The 12,987-nt window shown below is 42.6% G+C and overlaps 1 protein-coding gene and 1 long non-coding RNA gene across 5 annotated transcripts in view; one reads left to right on the top strand and one right to left on the bottom strand.

Annotated features, from left to right (window-relative positions):
* The window catches only part of nyap2a (neuronal tyrosine-phosphorylated phosphoinositide-3-kinase adaptor 2a), a 51,389-nt gene that overhangs the window by 37,923 nt on the left and 479 nt on the right, over positions 1–12,987 (top strand). For 2 of the 4 annotated variants that reach the window (XM_078929834.1, XM_078929833.1), the window contains exon 6: positions 1,001–1,113. In XM_078929834.1, coding sequence (XP_078785960.1) covers positions 1,001–1,113 — 113 coding nt within the window. Of the gene's footprint in view, positions 1–1,000; positions 1,114–1,193; positions 1,954–12,987 lie in introns of those variants that run through there. The other 2 variants (XM_078929835.1, XM_078929836.1) reach the window with 2 other exon arrangements.
* LOC144981649 (uncharacterized) lies at positions 7,520–11,140 on the bottom strand. The gene is made up of 2 exons (XR_013647222.1): positions 11,002–11,140; positions 7,520–9,083 (listed from the first exon to the last, which is right to left on the bottom strand). It is a non-coding gene; the product is annotated as an uncharacterized LOC144981649 (long non-coding RNA).

The raw sequence follows: 12,987 nt of genomic DNA, 5'->3' as shown, positions 1-12,987 counted from the left end.
TTCACAAATGCTTCCATATTCCAGCTTTCCTCCACATCAGTGATGGACCCTTCCCAGTGAGCGGGGTCGCTGCCATGGGATCTCTCAAGTCCGGGTTTTTGTCTGGATCTGGGGGGTCCAGTGGTAGTGGACTCTGTGAACCTGGGTGGGGCGTCACTGATGGGGGATTGTTATTGTGCCGGTTTTTTAGTTTCATATTTGTTTGCTTTGTCCTCTGTTTTGAAATGTCATCATGTAAAAGCACTTTGAGTATTTCGTGTTGGAAAGGTGCTACACGGATAAACTTTGGTTTAATTTGAGATGAAAGTAGCTTTAGATGAAGGAGCTTCAAGTTCTTTGAGAGAAACAGAGATTTTTCACTTCAAGCTTTATATGTTAGCAGTTAAAGTACTTAAGACAGACTTGCAGTTGTTCTTGTTTGCTTCCGTTTGTGATAAACAATCATAACAGCAGAACGTTAGCCTTTCTGATATCTAACAACAGATTATTTAAAAGCTGTAATTTGTTTTGGTTTTTTCAAATCTTATTGGTTTTTTAGTCTTGTTTTTTTAAATCAATTTTAAATTGAACCTCCTCGCTCCTGCTTTTTTTCTTTTTCAAACAAAAGGTTGCAATGACTAATGTTGAAGGCATTGTTGTAAATAAAAAACCTCATCATCATCAGCCTGTGCGGGAATAAATGCCAAGACATTTTCTCCATTAAACTAAAAGATGGTTGAAAATGAGCATCAGAAGAATTCAAATCAGAACTCTAACATAATTCACTACTTTATAACTGTCCATCACCTTTAAACCAGGAGAAAACCTCAGCAGGGTCAGTCCCAGGAAGCAAAGTTGCTGTTGAATGACCAGAGATCATGGTTAGTATCATGCTGTTAGTGTTCGTGAAGGGGCGGGGCCCCTTTAAGTGCAGTGGGGATGGGGGCCGTGTTGCACCTTTGTCCTAGTTTGCTTTAGCTGAGCATCAATTTTGACGTTAAAGTCTTTGATTTATCTGCAGAATCTCAGGTGGTCTGTAGACTCGGCCGATCAGCATCGACATCGGTGGTCCCGTCACCGTTTGGGACACCACAGCATCATCTCGATGAGTCTCAGCATCCTGCACTCAGTCAGGTAAAATAATACACGTCTCATTTACTTGTCTGAGTGTTTGTCTGTGTTTTTGATAAAGATTGTTTAAAATATTCACACAGGACTGAACTTTGCAGAGCAGCACAGACAGAAGTTCCACAGCATCAGAAAGGAGAGATGTGAACCCTGCGTCTTCTTTCTGACGCTAAGTCAGAAGTCTGTTTCACTAACAATCTGAATGTTTACCAGGAAAGTCCCATATTAACACTAACAATACTAACACTCTTCTTGCACTACTCTATGTCTAAACTAACAGTGACGTTGGTCTGAGGCATCCAAGCAAAAATCAGTTAAAAAAAATAAAATAAAAAAAGGGAATCAAACCTGATCTTAATTTGGACCTCTTGCACCAGCATCTGACTTCCATTGATAAACTCCAACCCCATTACAGTCCAGTGTATGTACTTCTCTGTAGGTAAGTCACCATGTGGCTACACTATTAGCTAGGGAAAGACTCAAGGTAAAGGGGGAGCTCATACCCATTTTTGTCAACATGGAACACTGGAAGGCTGATGGATTGCTGAAAAAGTATCAAGGCCGTGTGACCAAGTCAAGCGGAATCTGAAGTCCTTAACTGAATTGACCCAACTGAAATAAAAATAAGTATTTACAGAATTTCACCCAAAACACTCAAGTAAAGGGAGGAACAGCACGATCAACTGATCAGTAAGGCAAGGCAAGGCAAGGCAAGTTTATTTGTGTAGCACAATTCGTACACAAAGTAATTCAAGGTGCTTCACAAAACAGATAAATGCATTAAAATCACAATACATCATAGAAATAATCAACGTAAAATTTACTTTAAAAAAAAAAGAAAAAAAATTTGATTTAAAAAATAAAGGAAGGAAAGGAAAGAAAAGTGCAGATAGGACCTTTCAGTCATATACACGGCTAAACAGAAATGTTTTAAGTCTAGATTTGAACATGAACACAGAAGAGGCCTGTCTTACGACTTCAGTACCTGGTGGTGACATGGATCTGCTGGCGGGAAGGAAGGCCATAAAGACCTGGCAGACCCAAACGTACTGTGAGGGTTTGCTGGGAATTGTAGGCTAAGTCCTTTGTCAGGGGAATTTTTAACTTCCACATCCGGGAGAACTTTAGACAGGTACAGAGGGAGGCTGCATTGAGTTAGAGTGGACCATGTTGTCCACCTCTGTTGTCTTTCAACTGTCCTGAGCTGTAGCCATAAGGTCCCTGGTGCCTGTCACATTGCCGTTGTTCAAACCCAGTGGAGGACACTAAAGTAAGGGATGCTGTCAAGTTGAAGAAGTCCTACTGAGCGTGGTTGTCATGCCTGTGGATCTCCTAAGGCAGCTTACAGGTACTGCCAGTCCAAGTGACCTGTGACCCAGGGAGTTGTGGAGGCAAACATTTCTGGGAGGAGTTAAGTAGGGCCATGAAGAAGGACGGGTGGTCAGCTCTGAAAAGGTTTTGCCAAACCATCCAGCTTTAGAAGGGGGATGGAGTTGTCTACCTAGTTTTCAGAGCGGGGGAAGAGCTGTAGAGGAAGCAGAGATTGGTGTCTCTGGGGTGGAGCCCCAAATCTTTGAAGTCCCGAAGAAAGTCAAACGTGCCACGAGTACGTCGGTGGCAAGGTACTGTGGGTGGAGGACGTTCACCCCAAGTACTTCAAGTCTCTGGATTACATGAAACTGTCTTTGTTAACATCTCTTTGCAACATTGCTTGGTAGTTTGGAAAAAATATCAATGAATTAGAAGACAGGGATGGGGGTTACCCTTTTTAAGAAGAGAGACCGGAGGATGTGTTCCAGAGAATTACACTCTTCAGCCTCCCTGAGAAAGTCTTTTCAATAGTACAACAATACAGATTTAATGTAATAAATGGGCATCAGATTCAGAGACAGCAATGCGATTTCTGTCTTGGTCGTGGAACCGTGGACAAGCTCTTCAACCTCTTTTGCTGGAGGGTTTGTGGAAGTTTGCTCATCCAGTCAGTGTGTTTTGGGGATTTGGTGAAGGCATTTGATTGTGTCCCCATGGTGTCTTGTTAAGGGGGCTCTGTGAGTATGGGGTCGGGGTAGCCGTATTCTAGTCCAGTAACTGGAGTATTCAATTCAATTCCATTTTACATATATAGCCCAATATTACAACAATAGTCTCTGTGGTCTTCCTACCAGCAATTGTGTAATAAACACAAAATCTGTTATACAATTCAATAGGTAAATGCTAAACTAAACTAAAACAGAGTAAACCAAACTGGACATCTCTGCCAATAGACCCTCCTTTCGGGTAAGGAAAAACTTCTAAAAAAACAGATTCCAGGAAAAAAGAAGAATCCTCAGGGGTGTCCACATGAAGGAGGGATCCTTCCCCAGGACAGACAGGCGATGGACAAGAACTCTTGGAGAAGAACTAGCTTATTCAACTCTACAACTACATGTTTAAATAGTCCAGCAGATGGGGTTCATCCAGATAGAACTGGGGGACGGCTGGGGGTGCCAGATGAGGCAGAGGCGAGGTCCACGGCTAAGTACAAGAGCACGGACGAGCCAACTGGAATCTGGAATCACTCCCGCTTACCCAGAGGGGAATGAGAAAGAGGGACAACTAAAAGGAGAAGCTTGGTTTGCTTAGCCGGCAGTAAGTCAGACCTGTTCATGTCGGGCCAAAATCCGAATTGCAGTCCCTACCCCTACTTTTATCCCTCCAACCAAAGAGATGTGGAGAAAATAGCGTCTTCAGATTGGGACATTACTACCGCTCGATGACGTCATCAATAGCCACAGGTCATCTACGTTAACCCGTAGCCAACGGTTCTCTAACCTTAAAATGTCATGCAAAAACAAAACGTCATTACTTACATTTAAATGTAAACTTTTGTGCTTCAGAGCACACCTACGTGAAGAAATTTGTTTTCCTCCATGTCAGATTAGATCACCCAACCAACAGAGGGACCACCAGCCCTATGTCGCTACAGTCTTTTAAAAGCTTAAAATGTCCCTACAATTAGAGCAATAGGGAGAAGCCAGAGGGGTAGGGAGGCAATTCAGATTTTGCCTTGGACACCGGCGGGGCTGCCCTTCATCAAAGGTTCTGTTCGTAGTCTTTATGGACAGGATTTCAGGAAACAGTTGGGGGCCGCAGGGGTCTTGTTTATTGCCCACAGGATATCCTCTTTACTCTTTGCAGATGATGTTGTTCTGTTGGCTCCATCAAGCCAGTACCTCTAGCATGCATTGGAATGGTTTCAGCCAAAAGTGAAGGGGATAGTATGAGGGTTTGCCCACCAGTCTAGGACCATGGTTCTTGACTAGAGAAAGGTATTTTCTCCTCTCTGGGTGGGTGGCTAGTAGAGTAATGCGTCAGTCCATTGTGATGAAGAGAAGTTAAGTCAGAACGCAAAGCTCTAATTTTACCAGTTGATCATTCCAATGCTCACCTTTATGGTTATGAGCTCTGAGTCATGACGGAAAGAATTAGGTCCCGAATACAAGCGGCTGAAATGAGCTTCCTCCATAGGGTTGCTGGATGCTGAGGAAAATAAAAGAAATGGAGGAAAAAGATTTCCTTCAAAAACGTTTCTTGAACATCAAATAAATGTTAATACACAGTTGAGGTGGCCTCCCCTGGTGGTTCTGTCCAATCAGCAATGAACTAATTCAAACTCTAAGAGTCTGATTAAGTGTATAGAAAGTTGCATGCAAATTGCTGGCCTTAAACAGTGCTAACAGTGACTTCTCTGATTTATAACAGACATCGGGCCTCAAGTTTGAAACCCCATTGGAGCAATGGCACCACTGAAAAAGATACAACCTGTGAATAACAGTATAGCCACACCCACCAGCATTTAACTACTCACCTGCAATTTACCCAGCCTGTCATTTCAGTCAAAACTAACATTAATTCCTTGTTGGGAAAGAATTACTCCACAGGGTTTCTTTGTTAATCGCAGGGGCTACATTCTAAAAATAACCTGCAAAATCTGCAAAGTAGCATTACAGATGTTTTAAGGCAGCAAACTTCTCACTAAACAGTTTATCCACTTTTGTCAGACATGATAATATTCACACTTCTCTCTTGTTTAGACTCTCGAACTTCAAACCTTGATAGAGAAATATGTCAAGAATGAAAACAAAAATCTGATATTAATGAAGATTTTTGTAAATGTGGCAAACTGAAAGTATCACGTCTCTACAGGGAAGAGATTAGCTGACGAGATCAACAGCCAATCAGGATGCAGAACACAGTGCGCTGTAACAAAAAAGCATGCAAAGTGATGCTGAAAGAAAACATGAAACAGAGAAATGAAAGGTGAACTGCGATGTACAGAGAAAACACTGCATGACGTTTCATTTACATTTCCTTCCCAACTTTATACACATTGAAAATAAACCTGCTCATTTAAAAGGCAACAGCAGCATCTCTGAGACCACTAACCCCAACCTAAAGACATTGGTTCAACTAAAGTTCGCCATTCGGTTCACATCTCACTTCTCATTTGGAACTAGAACTCCATGAACTGGCTCTAAATTTCGGTCAAAGATGATCATTTGATATAATATTTCTATCACTTCTTCTGGTTCTGGGGAGTACTCCAGAAAGCAGGTTATGCTAGCTCCCACGATAAGTTTGAGGCTAAGGAAGTTGATAACCTCAGCATTTGGTTCCAGAAATGGAGGTATGTTTCAGGGTAGGTCAGGTTGCTATAGCAACTCATGCTCTGAACATAACCTGGTCTGGAGCAGGTTTAGTTGAAGCTTAGTTTGTTTACAGAGAGGTGAAGCAGCATGGCGTGTCCATTTGAAGATGATTTAGTGGATGAAGAAGCTCAGATAATACTTTTTCCACCGTGAGAGGGTGATAAGACCACATATGGATGTTGGAAAGAGAAACTTTTTTACTTTGATCTAACTTAATTATTTGCTTCAGTTAAGATAAATCATTTTTTTTGTTAGGTCACCTTAAAAATAACACGTAGTTTTCAGACAATTATTCTCCTTTCGTTCAAATTAATTCAATTAAGTAGGTGTGACTTTGGTGCTGCCGTTAGATCGGCACCGCAAGGGATTCTGGGATATCATTCCCTTTGCCTGTCTGGACGGATTTGGGTTTAAGTGTGGGTTTTTTACAAAATGTGTTTAGTTGTATAGCTGTTTTACTGTGTTTCACCGTGTTTTGCCGAGCTATTTTGTCCTACTATGCTTACGTCTCTGCACCATGAGTGAGAGGGAGGAGAAGATGATGAGTTTATATAGCACCCCTACCACCCTAACATGTTATGATAGTGACGGAATATTCTTTAATGAATTTTTGCACTATGTGCATTTTTTTCCGTTCTTTTTATTGTTATAAAAATGAGCATATCTGCCGGCTCAAACTTAGACATATGAAAGTTCAAGAAATATAAGTAATTAAGATGGAAAAAAGATTAATGGAGTAATGTGACATTTAGTTAGATAAATACGTAAATTTGAGTTGTATAAACAATTATTGAGTTTGAATTAATTTAACAAAATTATTTAAATTATTTTTCAGCCATGTTACTTTTTTGATGGACTTGTAATTTTTTTCCGCTGTCATTAAAATCTCAGACTCCGTCTCACTTAAGTACAGCTCTTTCTTTTTTTTTTCTCCACGCGTTTCCATGGTGACTCCAGAAATCGGCGATCTATTGAGAATGTCTTTATGTACCGTGCGTTAACCCAGGGTTACCAAGTCGAGCGTAATTACGCCAACTCATATCCGGTCTTTTGGAACCGACATACCCAGAGTAAGCAAGTTCAGGCGGATTTCAGCCAGAGTTCAGGCTCAAAGTCAGGCTAGTTTAAACATGCTTCCTGGAATACCCCCCTGGTCTGAAAACAGTCTGGTACCTCTTAGAAAGCTGCTCTCAATATTAAAATGAAAATATCTGTTAAAACATTCATTGCAGATTTTCTAGATTTCTTTAATATGTGTGTCAATTTGTTTTAACAAATAATGTTTTAGTCTATATTGACTTTGGATTGTATGTACATTAAGGCATCATCTGCAAAGTTTCTACTAACATAAACAACAACAATGTAAACAATAGTAAAATGGCAGAGAGATGAGAAAATAAACCCCATCCTGTTACCAAGTTGTTTGTCTGGATGTTTGTTTGTGTTCATTTGTTTGTTTGTTTGTTTGTTTATTTGGGCCTGTGCTTTTGTGTTGCAGTTGCGTGTCTTTGTTTACCACTCTAAGTGAAGGAGTGCGTGAGTACATTTTGTCAGTTCTTACTTTCGTTTCATTGAAATTGCCTCCTAAACAAGTTTTCCCCAACGTTTCAAAGGGAACCTGTGAAGAAACTGGATTTTCTAGAAAGGACTGTATTAAATTTTAGTTCGTTACCCCGTCAGTTTCTTACACACAGAAATAATGAATAATGACTCAGAGACAAAACTTAGCTTTTGTGGAGGTTTTACTTCGTCCAAACACGAAGGGGACAGACATGAACATGGTGCATTCAAAGTCCGAACCAACGAGCTCAGGGATGGGCTTTGGTATAAAAACCCTGCATTAGCATATTCAGAAGATGGTCTGAGGATCTTCGTGTGAAAATCACGCCCACAGGTTACTGCTGGAGAGAAGCTCCAAGGCTAAAGTGAAGATAAGTCTGAGGCCTGCTCAGCAGAAAACATGCACAGAAAAGAGGGAGTATGGGAAGAAACTGTTAGAACAATAGCTTGGCTGTGCTTTCTTCAAATGTAATATAATTTTGAGATGACAATACATGCTCAGTGAATTAAGTTTAAACCATTAGTGTAATAAAAGTAAAAGGCAGTTTCTAACTATTCCTAACATACCCCCCTGTTTGTCATATCAAAATTATACATGGATAGTCAGCAGAACTCCTGTCATCATCAACCAAATACCAATTCACAAAGATTTTCAGTATAGGCAGCATATCGGCTCTGCATCGAAAACAAAAGTGTAGAAGTACATGTAAATACAAAAGAAAACATAAAATCAGCGTGAATAAATGAGCATCAGAGGTGGTAGGTGATACATGAGTGTTGATGCGAAAACCTCCAGGGCTGAACTTATACCATCTGTGTGAAACATTCAGTGAGCGATCAGGGAGGGCAAAACTCATCAACGACTCTGTGCCCCTCAGCAGCCATCACTAAGGATACGCATGCATCACCAGTCCAAACCTCGGCACAATTTCATTAATTAAAGTTACATAGAACAAGAAACAAATTGAGAAATAAAGAAAATAAAAAAATTCAAATCGAACAAAAGAAAAACAATAAAATAAATCTGTAAAGACCAGTTTCAACCACGAGCGGATGCGAACCAGGTGAATTGTTGGCATAATGCTGATAGAGTCGATAGAGGCCTGACAGCCATCATTCATTTGACACATGGAATCAAACAGGTGACGAAAAGAAAAAAGAAAAACAACACACAGAGGACCGGAGTGACTAGTTTTATCAGTACACTCCACCAGAAGTAAACCAATAAAGTGGGGACCCAGACCAGTAGGCATCAGTCATCTGAGAAGAAATGTGCGATTTAAGGGCCTTGACCTCACTGATGATGTGAGTGAGATCTCCAGAGGAAGAGGGAATAAAAGTACAAGATGAAACCACGAGGAACAGCTGGACCCGTGTTAGCTGGTTCGAAGCTCACTGTAGCTGGAAGAGAGCAGTGCTAGAGGAAACACTCCAGGGAGCGCCCCTCGCCAGGAGTAGTGTCACACTGCAGCGGCTTCGTAGTTGGACTTCAACCAGGGATGTGTCTCAAAATGTCAGTCTCGTAGGCTCTCAGCAATTTACAGTGGCTTACGTGAATCCAGGAGGGTCAGTCAGCAATTCGTACTGCGGTTGGCATAGCGAGGAGAACCTTGAAGGGTCCTGTCCACCTCAGGTGTGACCAATCAGTCCGTTGAATGGCCTTCGAGTAAAGCAGGTCACCGACAGGGGTCTTCTGGTCGGGATGCAGAGTCTGTGGGGAGGAGAGAGCTGGAGGCAGACTCGATGCGTTCCTGTGTTCTCACAGCTTTCTTCAAACAATCATGTAAATCATCAATGGTGTCAGTAGAGCCAGGCATGAGAGTAGAAAAAAATCAGGAAAAAAATAAATAAATAAATAAATAAAAATAAAAAAATAAAAATTGCGAAAAAACACATTGAAAGTGAAACAGACAAGAACTGCGTCTCATTTTAACAGCAGCATGAACAGGCTGATAACAGTTTGACTAATGGGAAAGTTTGAACGGAAGGGAGTGGAGCATACTGCATGTGATTCTGGAGAATTGGCACAAGAGAATCACAGGTGACATTGTTTCAACTATCAGCCGCGCAAGCAGAGGTGGGGGGCTGATCAGATAAGGTGGTGAGGTCCAGGGAGAGAAATAATTTTGCTAGAAACAGAAACTAAATGTCCCAAAATTTTAACCTGTGCTTGGGCCAGCTTGAGTTTAGTTTTACCGCACTTATTGCCCTGAGAGTTGAAACTTAAAAAAGAGTAGCAGACATGTCCATTAAAAAAAAAAAAAAAGTAAGGCGAGTTAGTGAACCAGAGATCCTCAGGAATGCTTTTAAGGGGTCAATCCTGATTTACAAGCAGAAATGCAGGGACCTGATCAGTGGGGTCAGAAGGCTGCAATCAAACTTTTTATGAGCAGGGGAAAGTGAACTAAAAAAAGGGAAATCGGCATGTTTATTCAAGTGGGAGGTGTGTCCTGCACATACTGATTCACGTCTGCTTTGTAAGAAATGATACTGTCTATAGCTTTTTCTGAACATCTACCCTTGTCCATGTCCTAAACACTAAAATACACACTAAAACACGTCCTAGTTTATTCGGAGAGCAGAGAAAGCTGTTACACCTGCTTACAACGGAGAAATCACCCCTCCTTTCTGCGAGTCCTCATCAGCCTGTCTGCAGGCTCGGGCACGCGCACTCTGATCTGAGAAGCTGCTTCCCCCTCCTTCTACTCTGTCCTGCACTCTGATCTGCTCAACTTTCTATGAAATCCATAATATTTAACCCATTTATCCAAATACTTGATTTATGTCTGATCCTGACTTTCCACATACTTCCAAACTTTATGAAAAGTTTTCTGGACCTGAGCAATGTGCCTTCTTACTGTCTTTGTTAGATTTTGCGAATGAGTCCCACCCATCTTTTTGAGGTTTTTGATCGACGATCAGCTACAACGTTGTCAATTTCAATCACAAACCAGAGTTCCCACCCAAGTAACCCTTTTTATGGATTCTCCAGCGCTGAATCTAATCAGCAGAAAAAGCTTGGAGAATCAGAAAAGAAACCTAATTATTTGTCAACTGAGTCACTATTTTGTTTTAGAACGATGCATTAATCAAAGCGAGCACACACCACAGGGGCTGTCGAAAAAAGGCATACTCAGACACAGACAGAGAGACATACAAGCGTTACACACACACATTTTCCCCGGAGCTCCGTTTCGTCTCAAAAATCATACTCAGCCATCCCAAGGCTCTATTTCTTCGGCTTCACTCGCCGCGGCTGCACCTACACTTATGCCTACACTTCCGGCCTACACTGACGTCCCTACACTTCTTCTCCTTCCCTGGAGGACTTATTTCCCTACACTTATGCCTACACTTCCATCCCTATTCTGCCATTCCTCCGCGGAAGGAAGGCGGCTACAATGACGGTCTCGCGTACCGAACCACACTTGTCCCGTCTGCGCAAGATGACTCGTGCACGCGCAGCACCTTGCCTGCAAGCAGGGCCTGCAAGCAGTGCTCTGTTCAGCGTGCTCGCGCAGCGGACTGCAGCCGTTTCTCTATTCTTCCCCCAACATTGATGCACGCACACACAAAGACACAGACACAGTCAACATAAGGCCCTAACAAGTAAAGAGAGGACAGACTTTCTGTGTGGCGTACTCACTTCAAGCAATGAACCTCGTTATTTGCTGAGGGTCCGACGCCGCCGGGGGCACCACCGGACCCAAGGGCGAGGGCCGCCGATCCTGAAGGCGGATGTTTCAATGCTGAGGCTGTGATCTCAGACCGAGCTCGGTTTTCGGGCAACCCCCCCCAGGGGTTCCAGCGATGTCCAAGGCGTGCCGGCCAGCTCGAAGGACCAAATGTGAAGAAACTGGATTTTCTAGAAAGGACTGTATTAAATTTTAGTTCGTTACCCCGTCAGTTTCTTACACACAGAAATAATGAATAATGACTCAGAGACAAAACTTAGCTTTTGTGGAGGTTTTACTTCGTCCAAACACGAAGGGGACAGACATGAACATGGTGCATTCAAAGTCCGAACCAACGAGCTCAGGGATGGGCTTTGGTATAAAAACCCTGCATTAGCATATTCAGAAGATGGTCTGAGGATCTTCGTGTGAAAATCACGCCCACAGGTTACTGCTGGAGAGAACCTCCAAGGCTAAAGTGAAGATAAGTCTGAGGCCTGCTCAGCAGAAAACATGCACAGAAAAGAGGGAGGATGGGAAGAAACTGTTAGAACAATAGTTTGGCTGTGCTTTCTTCAAATGTAATATAATTTTGAGATGACAATACATGCTCAGTGAATTAAGTTTAAACCATTAGTGTAATAAAAGTAAAAGGCAGTTTCTAACTATTCTTCACAGAACCTCAGAAAGTTCTGTAGTTGAGAAACTTTAACCAAAAGTGTTTCTTTTGCTCAAACACAATTTTCCCTTTTTCCTTTGTATTTACTGCGCATCGAGTAGAAAATATTTCTCTCTATTGCTACCCAAGGGTCGTTCCATGATAATTGCAACTTCTGTACAACAAACGGTTCACGGTTGAGAATGTAAAAAGAGGTGGAGCAGCCGGTCAACCCCACCAAGACCCTCGCCAAAGCAGCAGTGGCAGCCATAGCCCCCCAGACACCCACACAGAATAGAACATTGACAGAAAACGCTCGCTGGAATCCCAATGTCAGCCACTCTGACCAGGGCCAGAAGGATCACCACGGGAGCCTCCAAAGCCAGAGAACAAACGTCCCACCATGCCAGGGGTTCTAACACAAGCCCCACCCACCAGAGAGCCCCTTTAGCCCCAGACAAGCAGCCCAACACCACACAGGGGTTCTGAGCAGCACCACACCTGAAAACAATTTACCAGACACACAAAGATAAAAAAAAATGAATAAAAAGTTCCTATTCTGAAAAAGAAATAAAGACAAACAAATGCAACCAAAGCCATAACAATACATCTAATCTGGGACCAGGTCACAGGGGCAGCAGTCCAAACTAAAGATGCCCCGACCACTTCCTCCAGCTCCTCCAGGGGGACCCCAGGGCATTCCCCAGCCAACAGAGAGATGCCCTTGGGATACGACCAGAACACCTCAACAAGAAGGATGCCAGGAGTCATCCTGACTAGACACCGAGCTACCTTACCTGACTCCTCTGTATGTGGAGGAGCAGTGGCTGCACTCCGAGCTATCTCTGGGTGACCAGGCTCCACCCCCTAAATATAGAAAGCCCAGCCATCCTACAGAGGAAGCTCATTTCAGCATTGGACCTATTTTTGGATCATGGTCCAGGGCTCATGACCATAGGTAAGTATTAGAACAGATTGACCAGCAAAATGAGTCATAAATTTGTACAAATCTCTTTTTTGTGTGCAACTTGATGCCTGTTTAGATCTATGTTTTTAAGCCACTGTGCTGCACTACACTGGTGTCCACAAGAAATGGTCAGGTGTGCCATGATACATAGTCAGGTGTGCCACGATAGATAGTCAGGTGTTCCATGAGAAATGGTCAGGTGTGCCATGATACATAGTCAGGTGTGCCACGATAGATGGTCAGGTGTTCCATGAGAAATGTCTCAGATCTTTGAGTTCATCTCATGGCAAATGGAAGCAAAAACTAAAGTGTTGTGTTTCTACTGGTTAGGCT

The sequence above is a fragment of the Oryzias latipes genome, chromosome 13 (assembly GCF_053564925.1).
Source record: "Oryzias latipes strain Hd-rR chromosome 13, Olatipes_Hd-rR_3.1".
In the NCBI taxonomy this organism is placed as follows: Eukaryota; Metazoa; Chordata; class Actinopteri; order Beloniformes; family Adrianichthyidae; genus Oryzias; species Oryzias latipes.
Note: the sequence above shows the minus strand (reverse complement) of the source record. Positions and strands in the feature narration are given on the sequence as shown.